Source organism: Epinephelus lanceolatus, chromosome 13 (assembly GCF_041903045.1).
Source record: "Epinephelus lanceolatus isolate andai-2023 chromosome 13, ASM4190304v1, whole genome shotgun sequence".
Taxonomy (NCBI): domain Eukaryota; kingdom Metazoa; phylum Chordata; class Actinopteri; order Perciformes; family Serranidae; genus Epinephelus; species Epinephelus lanceolatus.
In genome coordinates, this window is record NC_135746.1 from 12,082,291 (window position 1) to 12,105,122 (window position 22,832).

The 22,832-nt window shown below is 40.9% G+C and overlaps 1 protein-coding gene across 1 annotated transcript; it reads left to right on the top strand.

The window, feature by feature from the left end:
• The first annotated feature begins 674 nt into the window (after nt 1-674).
• Nucleotides 675-21,392, top strand: adcy3b (adenylate cyclase 3b). Its single transcript, XM_078173745.1, has 20 exons — nt 675-1,461; nt 3,719-3,868; nt 6,652-6,788; nt 9,142-9,253; nt 10,396-10,523; nt 11,074-11,232; nt 11,322-11,481; nt 12,842-12,949; nt 13,118-13,200; nt 13,294-13,455; nt 13,627-13,714; nt 13,955-14,071; nt 14,666-14,937; nt 15,089-15,170; nt 17,203-17,361; nt 17,789-17,935; nt 18,037-18,153; nt 20,337-20,463; nt 20,560-20,684; nt 20,763-21,392. Exons 1-20 carry the CDS (start codon nt 781-783, stop codon nt 20,943-20,945), a joined length of 3,297 nt encoding a protein of 1,098 aa, XP_078029871.1. The 5' UTR covers nt 675-780; the 3' UTR covers nt 20,946-21,392.
• Nucleotides 21,393-22,832: the final 1,440 nt, after the last annotated feature.

Sequence of the window (22,832 nt, forward strand, 5' to 3'; positions counted from 1 at the left end):
GTGTATTTATTCCCTAAAATACTGCTATACTGTAAAACAGTGGAGGATAAATCAAACTGTCTGCTGTTTGACACTTTGCAGACTCGCTGCGATGATCTCTTTCCCTTTTCCTCACCTCTTCACACCAACGCTGCCACATTTCCCCAGACATGATTGCACGCTGGCAGTTACTTTGGTTTCATCTTAGCAACAGTAACAGAGGACTTGGTATTTAGAAGAAGGAGGGAGGGGGGGGAGAGTGGGAGGAGAGTGGAGCGAGGAATAACATCAGAAGACTGGAGAGCATCTCTGATTAGTCTGTAGTGCAGGTCTCACCGCGAGTAAGAGAAGTATGGATTTATATGTGAACATAAGATGCTCTTCTGCCTACCTGGAAAGATGACATGTTGCCTGCAGATGGATACTCACCTGTTGCTCAGGGTGTTGTTGGACGACCATGGCAGACACAGGACTGCAGCAGCAAGAAAGAAGAAGTTTTTCCACTGAAGCAGCCTGGAGACAGAGCAGCAGCTCCAAGAATCTTTTAATTTAGTGGCACTATAAAATAAAGGTAAGCAAGTTGTGTGGTGGTTATAGCCTGTATAATGATGTGACTAGTCGTTGAAACACTCTGGGATGTAATTATGTTTGCAATAATATTAAAAGTTTGACATCTATCTCCTTCACACAGAGATGGGACCATCACAACTTCATGGATTTTGGCATCGTGCGCACTTCAGGATTAATGCACCTCAGTATTACTTCATGAACCAGGAGGATTACTTTAATAATTAAACCAACATGTCTGTGAACCGGGTCCATGCCACAAACCCGGAGCAGTCTGCAGAGTACTCAGTGGAGTACTCAGTGCAGGTTCCCAGCGATCCGGGTCACGGAGCGGCCCGGACGCGTGAGGTGACGGTGCTCCAGCCGGGCTGCTGCAGCTGCCTGCCGCGCGCGGTGCGCCTCACCTTTGCGCCTGAGTCACTGGAGAGGACTTACCAGACCTACTTCCGCCGCCAGAGACAAGAGAACCTGCCGGTGCTGGTGATCTTCGCTGCCCTCTTCAACAGCTTCATCATCATCATGTGCGCGGTGGTGTACACCGAGGACAAACTGGCCATGGTGGTGGTGGCTGCTGTGGCGCTGGCTGCGGATATTGTGCTCTACGTGCTGTGCTGGAAACAGAAGCTCCCCGCGTCACCTGTGTCACGCGGGGCAGTGCCGTACATACTGTGGCTGATGGTCACCGTGCATGTGTTGTGTTACATGGGGCTCAACTATGAGCGTTTCCCCCAGGCCAGTGACTCTGTGGGCTGGCAGGCGTTCTTCAGTTTCTCCAGTTTTCTGACTCTGCCGCTGAACCTGGTGCCTCTGCTGCTGCTCACAGCACTCTCCTGTGGGATACACACCCTGGTGCTGGGGGTGACCGTGGCTCAGAGGTTTGAGGATAACCTGCAGGGGCCCATGCTGGTGAGACAGGTAAATATGGCCCCCAGTGAAGTGATAAATGACAAAGCACCTGTAGCTTAAAAGGTGAAAGATGCCCAGTGTGTCACAGAGTTCAGCTAGGGCAGGGGTCAGCAACCTCTACTATTAAAAGACGCCACTTTGGTCCCCAAAAATGTTTAAAAATCTGTCTGGAGCCTATTTTGGCTTCCTCTCTCTTTCAGAATCCATTTTAAAGTTATTTTAATCACCTACGAGGCTCTCAATGATCTGGCACTGGAGTATGTAACTGAGCTTCTCACACCGTACCATCCAACAGGCCCCTCAGGTCTGCTAGTCTGGGTCTTCTAACTGCTCCAGAGTCCAGGTTAAAGCCAAAAGGTGATCAAGCCTTTTCAGTTCTGGCTCCTCAGCTTTGGAGCAGCCTCACTGAGCATCAGATCAGCTGACTCTGTTCACATCTTTAAATCTCATCTTAGTTTTACACATTAGCCTGACTTATTATAGACTTATTGTGTGTATGGGAGTGTATGTCTGCATGCTTACAGGTTTATATGTGTTTAAGTGTATATGCAGATGTAGGCGTATGCATACGTGTATTAGAGATGTACCGATACCACTTTTTCCTTCCCGATACCGATTCCGATCCCTGAACCTTAGGTATCTGCCGATACCGAGTACCGATCCGATACCAGTGCGTAAAATAAAAATGGATGGGATATGAATTGTTGTATGTCTCAACTCCTAAAACTCTATGTAAAATATTAAGAAATAAATACCTAATAGTAGAATGAATGCCATAAAACTTTTTTTTATTATTATTATCCAGTGTTGACACAGATCAAGACACAGGTTAAAGTGCAGCCACACAATTTGGTAAAAAAGACATTTTAAAGGCTACAGTAGAATGCTTTTTAACCTCGACTCCGTTTCGGTTTCGTTTGCCTGTAGCGTGCATATGCTTAGTGACGCGAGGCATTACCTGGTATCAGATTGGTCATAGGTTGTACTCGCCGATACCCGATACCGCATTTTAGGCAGTATCGGAGGCATTTCCGATACTGGTATCGGTATCAGTACAACTCTAATGTGTATGCGTATGTTTTATCTAATCTAATAGGTCTGAATGAGCATTCATTAATATGTTTTTAGCTGCTCTGCAGTGGACTACTTATGATTATTTGGTGGTGATTATGATTACCTTGGTGGTGAGAGCAAACAAATTTGTCTACTCACGATGAAATTCTCTATTTTCCTCCGAGACGTTTATTTTTTTTGGATTTGGGATCAATAGCTACGCAGCTCACTAAGAAAACTCTAGCTTAGCCATCGCTGCTAAGATTGGGCAAATTTTAGGAAAAAGTGCAAGGCTGTCAAAGTATGCTGGACATTGTTGAGGAGAGGTTTAAACTTTTTTTTTTTATTCAGGGTGTAGGCCACACATTTATAAAATTGGAAGATGTAAGAATCACAATAATGATAAATGAAAATTAAAATGTTAAAAAAATAACTATATTATTTTTTGTCAAAGTCACAGGAAGCCACTGAAGAAGGGCTCAATGAATTGGGGTGTGCATGTACCCTTGCTTTATTTGAGGGCAAAGGTCACAAGCCAAAGATGTTGGGAACCACAGTTTAAAGGGACAGTTCATGCAAAAATCAAAAAGACACCATCTGACACCAGCGAAAAAGGCCGTCCCACAACGTCAGCTTGATACGCAGCTGGTCACGATTGGCGGTATCAGGGGGAATTTGGCAGGACAAGAATGAAAGTTAAAGCGGCGAAAGTCTGAGTGGGGCGGGTGGGAGTGATGAATGGGTCCAACAAACACCGACGTGCACCCGGGAGAGCGTTGTTCACGTCCCATAAGATTATATAGCCAAACCCTGTTCTTTTTTCCTAAACCTAATCACATGTGTTTGTTGCTGAAGGAAGAAAAACGTCAGTGTTGCACCGACATAGTGCTTTTATTTTGAAAGAGACTGTATGTAAACATTGAATTTCATGTAAAAACAGAAGTGTATTTTGAAAGAAGACAATACATAACAGGCAGAACTTGACACGGTGTCCCAGAACATCAACAACCAACACACCCAGGGTTCCTTGCATGTTGTATCTGGACGTGAAAAGTTCATGACCAAACGTCGATATGTGACGAGGTCGGAGTGAGAATGTGTTGGTTACAAAATGACAGCATGAAAGGAATTGAAAGGAATTAAAGGCCTGTCCAAAATATAGGCCTGTTGATATCAGTGATTGAAGCTACACATCCTCTCTTCTTCTCTCCAGCTCCTGGCCAACGTGATGTTGTACCTCTGCGCCGCCACACTAGGTGTGCTGTCGTACTACATGGCGGACAGGAAGTACCGGACAGCTTTTTTGGAGGCCCGTCAGTCACTAGAGGTCAAATTCACGCTGGAGGAGCAGAGCACCCAGCAGGTAACTGAGGCTCACACACACATACAACAATCACAGGTTGCTTAATGAGATAATACATTTCCTTATTTGTGGCAAACACACACATACACACCTGTGAGGTAGAACACTCTGAGCTGCCTAATTACTGTGTGTTTTGCTCGGTGCTAATAGGTTGATTAGAGAGACTTGTTTTTGCCAGCGGAGCCACCGTTAGGGACCTGACACAATACGGACAGCTCAAGCTCTGTGACTACCAACAGAAACTTTAGTGAAATTGTATATTTTTAAAGCCTTTTTATTGTTTGTTTGTTTTTTGGTTATTGATCTTTGTTAGCTTCTATGTTCACCTGTCCATCCCCTACTGTTTTGTTTTCTCTAGTCTACCAGCTACCCTGCTCTGTCTCTATTACGACAGTGTTTATGCTCCATTTGCTTAGAAGTTAAAGGGATAGTTCAATTTTTTAAGTGGGGTTGTATGAGGTACTTATCCATGGACAGTATATTATATACAGTAGATGTCAGTCAGCACGCCCCAGGTTGGAGAAGCAGGCTGGAGTCCAACATGGAAGCTAATCAATGTACTGCTCTGGAGGGGTCAGCAACAAAATGTATTTCAATTACCTAAAAATATCAATATCAGTTTAAGTGTACAGGATATTGAGAATATTTTCAGTGCTTTACCTTGATGTCAGACAGTGACTTCCAGCTGGAAATTAAAGCTGTTACATTGCTCTTTTCAAAGCCAGACTCCATTGAGAAAAACAGTGATTTAACAGTGCTGATCACAGGAGCCGCTGGTCTACCACTGCCTCAAACTCTTACTTTGTTTGTGTCATTGTGTGACTATGGTGTTTAAAAGAGTTAGTTCAGATCCACCATAATCACACTATAACACAAACTAACTAACTTATCAAAGAATCATTAGACCAGCAGCTCCCATGTTCAATGACTTAAAATTACTGATTTTCTCAATGGAGTCTGGTGGCTTCAACAGCGCATAGTTGAGGAACTGAAGATATTAACAGCTTTTCCTATCAAGCGGGATTTATACTTCTGCTTTGAATCCATGCCTTACCTACGGCGTAGGCTCTGCGTCGATATAGAGCCTGATACACACACTCCCAGAAATGTAACTACACGTCGCAGTGACGCAAACCTCCTGTCTATTTTTGTAAGCTGAAAACCATTTCCCTCAGTGGAAATGAAGTGAAGACAGTAAAGCCTCCACAAAATAGCATTTTACGTCTTGTGTGTGATTTATCCTGGCTTGATATGGGTAGATGAAATCTCTGCTTGTCGCTAGGCTAATTTATACAATGTAAAATGCCATAGGCTTGTGCTAATAACGTTAGCATGTTGTATTTTTTGGGGGGAAAACGTGTTTAGTATAAGACAGTTGTTTTGTCAGTGAACCTTGTGAGTTGTAATAGAGCCGAATTTTGTAACATTACCTTTGTTAAATGTTGCTGTTGTCCCTGGTTTTATAGTAGAGGAAATGTCTGCTAGCCACTAAGCTAATTTATACAATGTAAAATGCCATTGGCTTGTGCTAATAATGTTAGCATGTTGTATTTGCAAGGAAAATGTGTCCAGATAAAGACAAGTGCTTTGTCTGTGAATGCTGCGAGTTATAGTGAAGATGATTTTTGTACTTGTGTTTGAAATTAAGTCTATTATTAAGTAGTCTACTATTAAGTCCTGTTTAAAGCGTGTTTTGAAACAACTAAACTTTACAACACTTCACAGAAACTCCACCATTGCGTAGGCTACAGTGTGGGCTCTGCATAGAGCTGATGCACAAGTATAAATCCATCGTCAGAACAGGCTATCTGGCAGAAAGGTAAAGCAGTGAAAATACTTTCAACATTGCATACACTTAAGCCAATACTGACCTTTTTTGGTGGGACTTTTTTAGGTGGCTAAAATCTGTTTTGTTGCTGACTCCCATCCACAACAGTAGGCTACATAGCTTAGCTTCAGTGTCAGTAGTCCTGCCTGCTTCTCCAAACTGTGGGTGCGCCGACTGACATCTACTGTATGTATTACGCTAACTATGGATAAGTACCCCATACAAGGCCCCCTTTAATTGTCTTAATTGACTAGTATATTGGCAAACATTTGTCTCTCCTAAATATAAGGGATGGTTGGTGAAGGACAGACACATACCAGCAAATATGAGATTAAAGTGTGAGCAAGTTTGGACTCTAATCGTGGATAAATGTAATTTATTTTCAGTGCAATCAAATTATGAATACATTTGAAATGATACAGCACTCCTTTATAGCCATTTTACGCTATCATGTATTTCTTCTCATGCCACAAGACTGCTGGTATTTGAAAGTTGATGCTAATCCATAACTTTAATTTATCAAAGTTAAAGATACTGTAACGTATACTGTCTCCGACCGTGGTTTTATTGGTTTAATTCTTCTATTTGATACTCTCACTTTCTTTATGTTCTTTTCATGATTTTGACTGTAACAATTTGTGGAAAAAGAGAGCAGACCTGTGAGAGTTGCTGAAAGAGGGGGGTGGAAAGCATAGGAAATAACTGATGTAGATGAGGATGGAGATACAAAAAGAAATCAAATTCCCAAAGTGTCTTTGCACTGGGGGCTGAAGGAGACAAGAAGTCCCAGCCAACCAGAACACATTGGACCGTTTGACAGGATCTCATGAGATTCCCTTTTCAGCGTCAGTCATGCTATGCACATGCACACATAATGCACACGGGGCACATTTATTCTTTCTGTCAGTACTGAACATGCCAAAACTCACCGTTCTTCAACTGTGTCTCCATGTAGGAGGAACTATTACTGTCCATCCTGCCCAAGCACATCGCTGATGAGATGCTGCAGGGCATGAAGAACCAGGCTGATCAGAACGAGGTCCAGCAGCAGCAGTTTAACACCATGTACATGTACCGCCATGAAAACGTCAGGTTGGGATCACAAAATCAGCTTTTTTTGGGAGGAGTTTTGATGATCATTGTTATGGAAATGTTTTTTCAGCTTGTTAAAGGGGACCTATTATACTCATATTAAACATGGCTAAAGTTTCAAATAATCAGGTAAACATATGTATGGTAATCCCTGTGAGCAAAAATCTCAGGCCTCAGACCATTCTGAATACACTGTTTCCGCCATGTTTTCCTACTTTCAAGCAAGCTGATGTCATCTGCTTCAGGCATTCTACTGCAAGTGTTTATGTTACGTACACTGCTACATGTAGCCACATGCTAACATCAGGGAAACATGTACTCTTGGTAGCCGATGTTGTTAATTTCTCCTTGATTTCTCATCAAATTCCTGCTGGAACATGTCCAGTTGGCAAATATTTTTCCTTAAGATGATGAAGGCCCTACTCTTCCTTACTCTGCTTCTGACTGGCTTACCCTGACAATCTTACCTTAACCCCAAGTCCCCAAGACAAGTCTTTTCCAAATCCTGCTCTGCAATAGGTCCTTTTATCCTTAATATGTTCTTAAGGTGAAAAGGTGATCATTCCTCCTTGGCTCCAAAAACTACTACTTCAGTTATGTCTTTGTTTAATTGAAGAAAAAGTGGCAAATCTAATCGCTGATTGTTCAGTGCACTCAGTCAGAGCTTGTATTGGACCATAGTCCCCTGGTTACATAGTTATGTAAATATGTGTGTCATCTACATAACTATGGTAATGTATTTCTGTGTTTTCCAAAATTTAAGCCAGTGGAAGCATGCAGATGTCAAACAGATGTGAGCTCACTGGTGCGATATTCATTGATTTAACTAAAGCCTTTGATTTTGTTGATCGTTATTTGCTGTTAGACAAACTTTACAATATAGGCCTTTCTCTCAGTGCAATTCAGTGGTTTAGCTCATACCTTCACAACAGAAAACAGTGTGTTGTCTTGAATGGATTTCAGTCTGATCTGTTTATTCAGCAACGCGGTGTTCCCCAGGGGTCAACTCTCGGCCCACTGTTATTTTCTATATATGTAAATGATCAACCATCAAGTCTTGCTACATGCTGTGTTCAAATTTATGCCGATGACACTGTCATATATACATCCAGGCCTGACATGATATTTGGTACCAAGCAAAAATTGAAATCCAAACCTGGTTGTTGTGTTATAAACTGCAATGACAGCTCATCATTGCATAAAGTTGACAGTTTTACATATCTCGGTGTATGGCTAGATTCTGAACTTACTTTTAAACTTCATATAAATCATGTTCTACGGAGAGTCAACTTTGGTATTAATATGTTATATCGCTCCCGTAACTGTTTTACATTCAATGTCCACAAGAAACTTGCCACTGAACTGATACTTCCAATCATGGATTATTGTGATGTCATATATCAAAATGCTCACAAATCTGATCTTGCTTCACTTAACACAACCTATAATAGACTCTGCAGATTTGTCCTAGGTTGCCCTTACTTCACCCATCATTGCACAATGTATAATAGACTCGACTGGCCATCATTGAATGTGAGAAGACATATGCACTGGTTACATCTTATATATAAATGTATTTATTTTAATTATCCACCTTATTTACAGCAGTTTCTTATACCGTATACATCAAATTATCATATCGGACATTCTACCCATCTCTATTTTTCTGTTCCTAGAGTCAATAAATCATTCGGCAGAAGATCATTTATGTTTAAAGCACCAACAGATTGGAATAATTTACCAGCTAACATCAGATCTATTTCATCGTTTGTTATTTTCAAGAGTCATTTGTTCTCTCACTTTAAGGTGGCCTGTTCTTGTTTTCATTGAAACTGTGTGACCTCTCTGATTTGGTGCTTTAATCATATACATTATTTGCTGTTGTTTCAGTGTTGGCCATTGTGGCCTTCTTATGGTTGTATTGTCCTAATGTTGTCATGATGTTAACTGTGATTTGTCTTATGTTTTTTTTTTTGTGTTGTGTGTTTTTTTGTTTTTCTTATTTTATTTTTATTTATTTTTTTCTGTCTATTGGTTTCTGTTTTTGTGTATTGTTGAGTCCATGTTTGTTATATGTCTGGACCCCCTCAAAAACGAGATGAGGCATCTCAGGTTTATCCAAATAAATAAATTTCAAAAACAGAAGAGGCCCCAGAATGGCCTTGGGGAACTCCGCTTGCCATTTTTGTATGCTCAGATGTATAATTACCTGTTGACACAAAAATGAAGGGTTTTTGACCATTAAGGCATCAGCGTGTTCTGGTAGAAACCTAAAATACAGGTATGAACCTAAAACTGATCATAATAGGTCCCCTTTGAATGTGACATTGTAACCTCTTCTTTTGTGTTCCAGTATCCTGTTTGCTGATATAGTGGGCTTCACCCAGCTGTCCTCAGCCTGTAGCGCACAGGAGCTCGTGAAGCTGCTTAATGAGCTGTTCGCCCGCTTCGACAAACTGGCAGAAGTAAGTGTCTGTTCGTTTTCACTTGTTTCTCCTCCTTGATATGATCAAAACAATCTTCTGTTAGGTTTATAGTTGGTAGGTAATGTTTTATATAGCTGAAATATAATTTTCCATGGTTTTACAGCTGTCATTTTTTCCAATGTTTTGCTTCGCTACACTTATTTAAAATATTTATTTGTTTATTCAGTGTTTATTTGTATAGGGACAAGTATGTAGCATACATAAATGTCATGCACCACAGCATTTATAGCCCAAGCTAATTTGCAATGCCCGTCCATAGCTGGGCCTTAAGATACAAAAGACTCAGCAACAAAAACACAAGTAACAGTGCAAAGTACAAACAATAATGATACTACAGACAGAACAATACAAGACACAAACTGCAATACATAATCAGCACTTTCGAATAAGAAGCACCAAATTATTCATGACTACACAACTGATTCCTCTTCAAAAACTGTTTCAGTTTGAGTTTAAAGTGATTTAAATCAGGATCCAATTTGAGTTCTGTAGATAAAGATGCATATGCATAGTGTTGTCATTTGTGAACGATTTGTTCAAAAGAACAAATCTTTTGGGCGAAGGAACTGAACGGAATCACTTCCTGAGATAATCCATCCATTTCTCAATTCAGTTGAACTAAATTAAAGTTGCATTCAGGGACTCACTAAGTGAGTGATTCAAGTTTGAGACTGTCTCAGATGCTTTCGGTGCATGTTCAGTAATTCAGTAATCGCTCCCTGAACACACCCCATCATGAACATGAGCCCCGAGTGAGTTGCTGAGTCGCTCCTTGCCTCTCATGTGTTGAAGTCTCAAAGTAGGAAGTCATACCAAATATTTTATGTAATAATTAGGCGTCACGAAAATACCTGCTGTACACAATAGGGTCGGACTTCAGCTGTCAGTATCTTTATCCAGTCAAATTCTCCAGTCTCAGTTCACTAGTTAGTGAGCTGAACTGAACATTCAGCTATGTTTCAGTTCAGTGAGTGGGACTGTGCGCAGTTGGAGCTCGGGTCAAGCACTGAACAATTTGGTGAACAAAATTTTTAAACAAATCTTTTGAATGAATGGATTCTGAACAGTACACTAAAAAGAACTGCTTTGCCCATCACTAAATAAGCACGTCTGTCTTGCAGCAACATCACCAACTGAGGATTAAGATCCTTGGAGACTGTTACTATTGCATCTGTGGTCTTCCTGACTTCAGAGATGACCACGCCGCCTGCTCCATAATGATGGGCCTAGCGATGGTAGACGCCATCTCGTAAGTACATGTCATCATGCACTGTCACTGTCTATATTTGTAAATCCTACATGCCGAACGACACTCGCCAACCGAGTCAACACACAGAAGGAAGCACGCATCTACTGCTAGCACCACTGAGCTGAGTTGTATAATTGACCCTGTTAAATGTGCACACATGCTAGGTCAATAAAGCTGATTCTGATTCTGCAGTAACGATTTTTTTTCACAGTTGAGAAAATACACAACAAAGACATAAAGCAAAGACAGGAAGAAATAGTGACAATGTCGATGTGATATAATGATCAGTTTATTTGTGTATCTTGTGGACAAGACAACAGGAAATCACAATAAATTAAGAAGTTTACACAAGAAAAAATAAAGACAGTGAGGAGGATGGTGTCAATTTGAATAATTAAAGCAGGCGGAGAGGTAGCAGAGGAGGCAAGACAAACATCCTGCCTAAATCTTAAAATTGTACATATGAATATGGAAGAAGACATGAAAGACAATACAGACATAGAGAAGTGGGCTGACTTGAAGAGATCCTCCACTGTCCCTCTTGCTCCAGGTACGTGCGAGAGAAGACTCGAACTGAAGTGGACATGCGCGTGGGCGTTCACTCAGGCACCGTGCTGGGAGGAGTGCTCGGGCAGAAGAGGTGGCAGTTTGACGTTTGGTCCACAGATGTCACTGTAGCCAATAAGATGGAGTCTGGGGGGATTCCTGGGTGAGAGAACAGTAATTCATTTCACTGTCAGTATAAGCAGTCAGTTTTTTTTCATGCACTTTATTTAAAGAGGTTTGTGTGCTACCCAGGAGAGTTCATATTTCCCAGACCACCAAGGACAGTCTGCACGGAGAATTTGAACTGGAGCCGGGGAATGGCGGAGAGAGGTGCGAGTACCTGCTGGAGAAAGGCATTGAAACTTACCTGGTTCTGGTGTCTAAACAGATGGTGAACGGGCTCAGTGGAAATGTGAGTGACTTTATCAAAAAGTATAGTTTGTGAGTTTAAAGGAATACTTCACCCAACAAATGACCATCTGTATTTCAGTTACCCACCCAGCGTTACATTGAATTTGTAAAGAAAACTTTTTCTTGCATGCCTTAACGGTGAACAAAGAATCCAAAAGCGGAGAAAAATCTTGATGAATTAAAGTCATAGGGGTCCATGTTAAACAACAGCAAAACTATATCAAAATATCTGTTTACAAACTCTCACACATCTCTTGCAGTATAATCCAAGTCCTATTTATCCAGTTGTATGATCAATACTTGCCAAACAGACAGCACCTTTCCAACGGGGAACTGAACAAAATTTGCAACTTATGTATGCTCTCTTCAAAGCCAGACTAACTTTTACCTTGCTGAACACGGAACCTGCTGGTCTACCACTGCCTTGATTTGTTAGTTTGTTTGTGTTTTAAAAGGTTAGTTCAGATTCACCAAAGTCACACAATACCACGACCGAACCAACTGATCGAGGCAGTGGTAGACCAGCAGCTCCTGTGTTCAGTTAGGTAAAATGATGTTTTTGTCCATGGAGTCTGGCTTTGAAGAGAGCGTGGATTAGTTTCACTTTCCACTTAGTTCCCCATCGGATAGGTTTGTCTGTTTTGGAGGTACTGAGCATATGACTTGAATTATATTGCATGAGTTTTTGGATTCTTCGTTTACCATGGAGGCATGCAAGAAAAACAAACTTTTCTTCACAAATTCAACATAAGGAATCGTACACATGCCACGTCTTTATCCACCTGTAAAACACAAGGTCAGGCGCTGAGCACTACTCTTGTGCCTTTTCTGTGCCAGCTTTCAGGAGCACAACGGTGGGTAGCATCTGATGCTGCTAAGCAAACTTGACAAGCACTGTATCATAGCCTATTTGCCTGAAATCCTGAGTGCAGAGCTGATCCTCCAGGTGCTGGTTATAAGTGTGTAGGCCTATCATCCATGGTACAGATGTAAAGCTCTGGGTAGCCCTGCACTAACATGATCAACTTTTTCATGTTTCTCACAGATAAAGGGAGAAGGGAAAGATATCTGTCGGCTGTGATTGGTTGTTCCTCGTCACATGACGTGGTGCATGCTGCTGTGTTCCAAACGTTTAATTCAGTTTATCTCAGGGTGCAGCCGTGGCACCCTGACAAATAGGCACTTAGGACATGTGCACATCATGACGGTGTCGCTCTGGGCATTTGAGCGTGTCTGTCGTACATCTACATTGAAAACAATACATTTGAAGGTGCAAAAAAAAGCATTCCCCCCCCCCCTTTTTTTTTGTTGCATTTATGTTTAAATCACATTGACAGATGTTTTTCCCGCTTCTCTCTCAGAAACCAGACATGTTGTCCAACAGAAATTCAAACCAGTTGATCAACACTACAGCAACCAGTGGGAACGCAGCCTCACCCCAGTCCATGCCCACTGAGTCTAAACATGAGGTGAGTTATGATAGATGTCTTTATCCATAATCCAACATAAACTCAGCTCCTCACATCAGCACACATGAGAGTATATTTATAACCATGCATAGAGGCACACACATAATCCTCAGTACATAGTTGATGCACTTAATCTTACCTTTCTAATCTGTCTTTTCTTGCCGCCAGTCTCAGAGGAATAAGATGGTGGAGGAACATGTGATCAACAGACGACTGCAGCAGGAGCTGCTGGACAGAGAGAGTCAGAAAATGTGAGAAAATGAAACAAATAAAATAAGATAACATAAGCAGAGGGTGATGATAACAGAGTTTGGGGGATGACGTGTGGTGTGTGCTCCTCGCAGAATGAAGGACCATGAGATCAACCCCGTGTCGCTGCGTTTCCTGGATGGGAAGTTGGAGGAGCACTACTCCTCAGAGAAGGAGAAGCGAAGCGGAGTGGCCTTCTGCTGCTGCATCATAGTGCTCTTCTTCATTACAGCCATGGAGGTGTTCATAGACCCACTGTGAGTTCACATATATCACTTTGTCTCACATCTCATAAAATGCATTTAATACACACTCAATATAAAAAACTAAAAGCATGCAGAGGTTGACATGCTCCTTTAACATTTGTAAATTCATACATGAATCAATTGTGCCTTAAAATTCACTAAAGATGTGTGTTCTTGTTTTAGGTTGGTTGTGAACTATGTGACTCTGGCAATAGGAGAGGTATTGTTGCTTATACTCACACTGTGCTCCCTGGCTGCTATCTTCCCCAGGGTGAGAAACTAAATTAGTATCCATGGTTGTCTTGACGGGAAACAGAGTTTATTTAACATGTCTTTGATCAGTGCTTTCCAACCTTTTCTGGCTCAAGGCACGACATTTTCAACCACCTCTGATACAGCTGTATAAGATCAAAAGGAAACCTAAAGTGACCCATTTAAAATGTTCATGTTGTCAAGTTTGAAAATGTCTACAGAGACATTATACGTAGTGAAAGCTGTTTGTTTGTCACAGATGTTCTCCAAGAGGTTGGTGTCTTTCTCAGTGTGGATCGATCGCACCCGGTGGGCCAGAAACACCTGGGCTATGGCGGCCATATTTGTTCTTACAATGGCTGTGATCGCTGACATGGTACGACTGCAGGACACTTTGATACAACTCTGATATATTGTGTGCATACGTGTGTGTGTTTTAGGGGTGGAGGATATGGCTAATGCGATATTGGGAGATAAATTGTTTGACTAATCCAGAAACCAGTTACTTTATCATTTTAATGCAAAGATCCTGTTAGTCACATGCTGCCATGGCAGTAGTCTGCATATCGTCTTATCAGCCAGCCTGAGCGTGTGTGTGTGTGTGTGTGTGCGTTTCCACTTTGTCCTCATCAAACTATCACTGCCTTTTATGTGTCTGACTACATGTTCCCTGTGGGGTCCATTAGCTGTCTGTCTCACTGCCTGCTGGCTCATTTGTCACAGCCCCACGGGAGCAGCCTGTTACACACACTGCTGCCTTCAAGGTCTGACAGGAAAAGAGGACGCTGAAGTGAACATTCATTTCTCTGTCTTAGCTGTCATGTGGCTGTGACAGTCACAGCTGAGTGAAAATGCTTTGGGAAAAAAAGAAGCAAACATGTTTTACTCTTCCTGTTGTTGCTGTTGTAATAGGGTTATTCCAAATATATAGTTTATAGTGTTTATTACTCCTTCATCTCTGATATTACAGCTGAGCTGCGTTCCTCCGTCCCTGCGAGTCTTCAACAGCACCCATGGCCCCGTGCTGGAGTCATTTGGTGATGGCGGTTGTTCAGAGAACCCAAAGCACTACAGCTTCATGGCTGTGATGTCACTCATCGCCACCGCCATGTTGGTGCAGGTCAGCCACCTGATTAAGCTGGGACTCATGGTGCTGGTCGTCACAGCAACCGGAGCGGTTAACGTCTACAGTTTGCGGGACATTTATGACCTGTATGACTACATACAGTTTGCCTCATACAGGTGAGACATGAAATGTGTATGTAAGTATATTGACAATACAAAAATAAATAAGCCAAAAGAGAAATATTCTGTTATCTTTAGTTGTTTTTATTGTTCTTAAAATACAGTTTTAAGTCCAGTGTAAATTATTCTGCCTCTGTCTTGTTTCCAGAACATCCATAGTGCCGTCCAAGTACCTCATGACCATGATGATCATTGTCATGATGATTGGCTTCTACTTCTTTGCCCGCCATGTGAGTCACTGTGCACCCACACTGTATCACACTCTGCCGACCCACGGCCTGTCTGCTGCAGCCTTTAAAGTCAGACCTGCAGAGGAAAGCTTCCTGTAACAGGGCAGAGCAGTTATCACATTTCCATGATGATGGGTTTTTTTCTTCAGTGTATTTAAAGTGTAAGTTCGGACCCTATTTTCCCATGTTTTTTGTGTCAAAGCGACTAATGGGAGCAACAGTTTATTAATATATTGATCATATACTGCATGAAGCCACAAAATAGGCTGCAGTGTAACCATTCAGGGTGTTCGCACCATCAACTTACGTCCACTAAAGCCCCGTTTCCACCAAGCTGTACAGTTCAGTTCAGTTCAGTTCAGTTCAGTTCAGTTGGGTTCACTTTTTTTCCGTTTCCACTGTGAAAAGTTGTGGATGGTACCAATGGAACCATTCCGTACTGTCCCCATTTGTGGTCGCCCCTCTGTTGAGGTACCTAGCACACAGATCTGGTACTAAAAGGTGAACACTGCAGTCTGTTGATTGGTCAATAGAGGACGGTCACTCTGCTCAGGGCTGAGTTGTGGCTGGTTTTGAGGCTCATGTAACCACTGTTCATACTGTGGAGAGTTTTATTTGTAAACTGTAACTATAAAATTACAGCATGTTTTGCTGCCTCTTGCAGCAGCTGGAGTCGGAAATTCTCTGACTGCCGGCGACTTTTAAGGTGGAACGTTTACTTGTTATTACTCAATACTCAATCAGCACATCTTAAGTTTCACTGAGATAACTTTGACCATCACTTTAGTTTTTATGACATACACTTTTAGTAATGAGTGGATCTTCAGGCCTTTATATATATTAATTTTGACCAGATTATGTGAACTGCATATATTCTAATCCTCACTTGGAGAAAAAAAAGTGTCACGGAGCATCGTTCCTGTGGGCTACGGCAACACTGAACTCCTGAGCTTGCCTGAGAAGGACTAAATGCACAAACCTGCTACTTTTAAATATCCCATGGAGAGAGACTCTCACTGCAGCCTGTTTGATTTTGTTCTGAAAATGTCGGCGTGCAGCCTCGTTCTGTGGACGATAAAAGAGGTGCAGACTTCCATCTGTGTCACCGGTGATGAGGAAATACAGTGAGTGCTGGACAGAGCAGTGAGTGACAACAACCCCGCCCTCATTTAAGAGTACTGTTTGCAGTGGAAACACTAGGGTCTAGCTACCATGTCTGAAGGGTTACTGTTGGTTCCAAAGGTACCATACTGAAAGTGTTTGGTCGAAATGGGGCTTAAAGGGGCTCATCTTTGTCCATGACACGTTCCGATTATTACCTGAAGTGTCTGACAACTTATGGAAAGGATTCTTAGAGGGGTTGACCTGTTTGCAAAAGAGTAAGATCCTTTTTGTTTAACCAGAAACAGCCCCAGAATCTCTATCGCCAAACCAACCAGACTCCATTTAAATAAACAGTAATTTTATCTTCGTAAAACACAATTCATTCAAAGTCGACAGAAACAAAATTAAACTCACCAAAAAACATCTTCATTTGTCTTTCCACTGTTCCAACAATTACCAACTCTGTTTTGGTGAAAATAAATTCTTAATTCACCCAGTTAGTTGTGAAAATATGCTGACTCTATACACCCTAAAATTGCTGTTTATTTAAATGGAGTTTGGTGAAATTGGCAACGGTGGTTTTGGGGCTGTTTCTAGTTAAACAAAAAGGATCTTATGCTTTGACAAAGAGTTCTATCTATGTAGGGATGCTGTACATGAATTATCAGACAATTGCAATAACCATCTGAGCCTGTCAGTGGCAAAAACAAGCTTTTAGTGGACGTAAATTGACGATGCCCCAAGCGGTTACATTGCAGCCTGTTTCAACCCTCTCTCTCAATACTGGACCAATTCCCAAACTGTTGCTCCCATTAGTCACTTATATACAAAAAAAAGCAGGTAAAAAAAAGGTCCAGGTTAAAAGATACCAAACTTTCCCTTTAATCTTAATATTATATAACTTTGATTCCCTCTGTGGTGTGTGCAGTTGGAGCGTCAGTCCAGGAAGCTGTTCCTGTGGAAGATCGGCGTGCATGACCAGAAGGAGAGGGTGTTTGAGATGAGACGCTGGAACGAAGCGCTGGTCACCAACATGCTGCCGGAGCATGTGGCCAAACACTTCCTGGGCGCTAAGAAAAGAGATGAGGTACATCTGAGTGTTTGCCAAGTTACTGTATGATTTAGATATGTGGGTGTCTGAGAGCAGTGAGAAAAAGAAAAGGACATGAGTGAGGGACGAAGGAGGAGGAGGAGGAGGAGGAGGAGGAGGAGGAGGAGGAGGAGGGGGGTCGTGATGCTGATAAAAGCCATTTCAGCTTACACCTTCATCAGGGGTGATGGAAGTAACTGGTCAAAGGAAGTTTCTATACTTAATTAAATGCATCTTTAAATGAATGAAGGTGCTGTGTGTGACGCCTGCACCTCATCGAATTGTAGTTCATTATATCAGTGCCATCTTGTGGTCTATTTTATAACTACATATTAAAGCTTTCCTCTGGTGTATTCTTCTTAGTAAAAATGACCTTTTTAATAAAGAAAAGTTTTATCAACCTCATGTCATGTGTCATTCACAGGAGCTGTACAGCCAGTCTTACAATGAAATAGGTGTGATGTTTGCCTCCATCCCCAACTTCTCTGACTTCTACACTGAGGAGAGCATCAACAACGGAGGCATCGAGTGTCTCCGGATCCTCAACGAGATCATCTCAGACTTTGACAGTGTGAGTCCCTGTTGCGTTTGTACAGCAGGTTGTATGTGTTGAGAACAAATGGTCCAACTCTCAGGTTTTGACTCACCGTGACTAACTGCTTTCTCCGTCAGTTACTAGACAAGGATGAGTTCCGCTGCATCACTAAGATCAAGACAATAGGAAGCACCTACATGGCTGCATCAGGACTCACCCCAGAGAGCAACACCAACGGATACACCAACCGCAAGGTGAGACACTATAACAGCTCATAGATTATACCATATTATAAGTATAGCTATGTGTTGTACCACTTTATCTTAAAGCTACGGTAGGTAAGATTTTCAGCAAGTATGACAAAAAGTATTTTTTTATAGAGGACATAAAAGTTAGATAAAATGTGACAAAAATAATGTTCCTTTGCATCCTCATAGTGCTTCTAATGGAATTTACAATATCACAAAAGGAGTCTCTAACACAGCTGTCAATCATGTCAATCACTGCTTGTGAACAAACTCGGCAGCACTGAATCAAGATTCTGTTTCTGCGTTGCCTATTTCTGTTCTGTATTGTTTTTTAGAAATGTATTTTAGTGTACTGTTTAGCTGTAATATGAGAAAGATTGCTCTGATCAGTGGGTGTTGCTTCGGTTTGGCTTGACTGTTTTCAAGATGGCAGCCAGGGGGCGTCGGTAGCATAATGGATAGTGCCGGCGCCCCATATACAAAGGCAATTCATCGCCACCACAGCGGTCGCAGGTTCGACTCCGGCTTGTGACCTTTTCTGCATGTCATCCTGACATGCATTGTCGTAACCATGGAGAAAAATAAACTCAGTCCAATTTTCTGTTCTTTTTGTATGTTTTTATCATTAAAAGAAATAAATAACACAATAAATTGATACATATAAAATAGAAATAAATAGAATTAAATCCTACTCCTAAACTTCTTTGGTAGCATTTCTATTCTTTTATTTTTTATGCAAAGATCTCTTTGCTTGCTTGCTGATGTTTAGAAGCTGCTTGGTTTTTGTAACAGTTCTTGTGAATATACAGAAATACAATTGAATGAACACAACTGTTTTCTAGAGACTAGAGAAGGATTTATTTATCCTATATGCAATGTAACCTTTGAGATGTGAACATCTGTGTGACAACAGGCCTATAAATGTCTCTTAGTTTGAGCAGTTCACGTCAAGGGTAGTCACTGAGCATTATTTGTACGGAGCGTCTTCAATGACGAACACAATACGGCGGTGCACGTGGTCAGCAAGTTGGCATTGATGCTAGCTTGTTGTCGAAGGGTTTTAAAAAGTCACTTCCACTCCTAACTAGTTGGTGGAAATGTAGTCTGAGTGGGCGGAAGTTCGCTGCATAGATCAGCCTCTCATCGGGCGGAACAAGCCACCCGCTAACCCTACCACCTCCGGTTGTGTAGCAGTTTTCAACCGTTTCCAACACGTCCTTTACTAACTTTTGCAGTGTTTGATCTTGTGGGGATGTAGCCATTTTTCTGCCATGGTTCACATCCTGTAGGTGATATTTTTGTGGGCGTGTTACACCAAAACCTGTTTTCCCCCGGCAATATTTTTGCAAGCGCACCGTTGCTGTGGCACCGCCCAGAACGATTGTGATTGGTTGAAAGAAATACAAGCAGCTGGGGCGTTTTTTTCTCCATTCTTAAAGTGAGAGTCGGCCCAGCCAGACCTTTCTTTTCTTGAGTCTGGTGAGCGAGACTAGTGGAAATGCAGTGAAAGTGGGTAGGGAGAGGGCGTAGGGTGTGGTTTTGGGAAAGGCCCACTCATTTCACAGCTACACAGTGCACTAAAATATGTTTCTGAAATATTTGAGGCAATAAATAGGCAATGCAATGACAGAATCTTCAACGGTTTACAATTTGTTTCAATATTTGGGAAAAGACATATGAAGTTAGAGGTTTGGGGGTTGCCCACCAGAAAATTTTGAACATCAAACACTTAATTTCCTCGATTCTGGTGATTTTTTTATGCACCAATTTGTGACTTTTCATCAACAATATAGAGTGTAAACATCTTTAATTGTGTCAAAATATGCGTATTTTCTATATATTCAGGGGGACATACCGCCTGAGCCCATCCCGAAATCTACACCTATGAGAATCTTGGTTCATATTTGATGAGCGCTGCCTAGTTTGACAGTTTGACTGCAGTTTACCAGCAGTGACTGACATGACTGACAGCTGCTCCCTCTGAAATGAAGTCTCTCATCATGAGCTACATTTTCTGAAGCCTGAAAACAGAGCCAAGCTGAAGTGAAGAAGTTTTCTTTCAGGCCACCTGAACTACAATATGCTCAAAGCTTATTATGGGATTTTCGCCCAGTGAAGCCTACCTCTGCTTTATCTTAACAGCTGCTGCCTTTAGCAATGATAGTAAAAGTTGTACTGTTGTTCCACAGCCAGACGACCAATCACTGATCGAGCACTGGCAGCACCTCGCTGACCTGGCAGACTTTGCCTTGGCTATGAAAGTCACCCTCAACAACCTCAACAAACAGTCCTTCAACAACTTCATGCTCCGAATTGGTCAGTGCACATGGCTGTGTGTCTGTGTGTGTGTGAGCCTGTCTGTGTGCACATTTTCAAGCATATGTGTTGATGTTTCCATGTCGATCCCCTCAGGTTTGAATAAAGGGGGAGTTTTGGCCGGAGTTATCGGGGCTCGTAAACCTCACTATGACATCTGGGGGAACACGGTTAATGTAGCCAGCAGGATGGAGTCCACCGGAGTGATGGGAAACATCCAGGTAGCACTCAGGCACACTTATTAGTCTCTTTTATTAGCGCAACTTCTGTTTTAATCATCATGCCTGCTCTGCCCTCAGGTGGTGGAGGACTGCTATGACATCCTGAAGGAGTATGGCTTCCGCTTCATCCGAAGAGGGCCCATATTTGTCAAAGGTAAAGGGGAGCTGCTCACCTTCTTCATGAAAGGAAAAGACAAACCCAGTGACAATGGCGGCCCAGTGACCACTGCCCTTCCACATCAAACTGGGGACCTTTCTTGACTGTTTTCACATGATGAAAAGCCGTTAACATGTGGATACGTCTGGGCAGAATGTCCACTCTGCTCAGTTTCTCTCATATACACAGCTGTTTTTCATACGCTCTGTAGCAATGTAAAGCATATGGAAGTAGACCAACACAACAAAATAAACCGTTAACTGTAAAATACTGTTTCACCCACAAAGGAATCTAATAACAGAAACTGATTTTGTATAGTACGTAATTCAGGAATACAGGCGATGATCTGACAGAGCTCCTGCAGTAAAGATTTTATCATTTTGGACTTGATTCATAGAGTGCTATGAGAATTACAAGCTTGGAACAGACATATAAATTACATTTTTTTTGTTTTACCTTGAGCTCAGGTTTTGTAAAATAATGTAGCTTAATTGCACTGTATTGATACTGTGTTAATAAAACATGTTTGCACTGAGTTTTGGGGATTACTATGGATCTTGCAGTCTTGAGATTTATTCAAATCAGGCAACATTAGTACCAAAAATACCAGTGGGGGTTTCATGTTATGGATGCTAATCATTTCCAGACCAAAATATTGAAATAAAAAAATCAAATAAAGAGAAAATTCAGATTTATATCTTACATGATGATGTCAACCTTATAAAATGTGTAGCTGCATTTTAGTTTGTAGTAAAAAGAAGAATAACTAGGCCAATCTATGCCAAATATCAAATATCTATGCCAAATTCTACATGCTACATGTTAGCATGTTGGCATATTAACTGTGTCAAGACAAAGGCAGGTCAGCAGTGTTGGATCAGTGATCTAATTATAAATACAATAGACGTCTCGAGCCACTTGTTACTTGTTTATTCATTCATTATCTGATTAGTTTATTCATCTATACTTGTGTCAGCAAAAAGACCTTGATCAGCCTTCATCAGCTAGTCGTCCTGTAAGGTTTTGCTGAAACATGGGCTTGCATTGATCCATTACAGGCACAGTCTGTGATATAAGTGTTTATAAGAGCATGCCACCACTACAGAAATATACATATATATATATATATGTATATATACATATATATAGTTGAAACCTGACTCTCATTGTGAAGGCAGACAAGGACATTAAATGGAAAAGAAACACCGTTCCACCTGTAATTTTCCTATTGAGTCACATTGAATTGTTACAGAGGATGAAAAATGACATGGGTATCAATAAGTAAATAGATAAATCTATAAATAAATAAATACAGGAATAAATAAATAAATGCTGAAATCAATATGTGAATACATAAATGCATAAATGAAGAAATAAATTCAAAAGTTAGGATCTCCCACCTCATTACAGACATACAGACACAAAAATAAATAAATAAATAAATAAATAAATAAATAAATAAATGTAGTTGTACAAAATGTAGAAATAAATTTAGGATGTTCATTTTTTATGTCCTGTTTACGTATTGATTATTTATTTATTTAGTCATGCATTAATCTTTATGTTTCCATATTTGTTTCAACAGTTATGTATCTGTATTTATTTATTTATTTATTTATATAGTTATTATTTTATCTCTGTATCTATTTGTCTATGCATTTATTTACATATTCATTTATTTATTGATACTGAGTCATTTTTGGTCCTCCATAAAAAGGTACATTTTTGTAAGTGTTTCTGACTATATCAATAATTAGCAGAATAAAAAATATTCATGTGCAATAACTGAATAATATTAACAATAGTAATGATGATGATAACAATGATAATGCTTTTTACGGTTTTGAAAATAACAAATTATAGAGCTACAAGGCAGTATTAAAGCAAAGTGACAGTTATGTGACTTTGAGGAAAACTTTGCAGAGTTTGAAGGAGGTATGATACATTTAACTGTATACAATAATAGTAATAATAATAATAAAAATAATAAT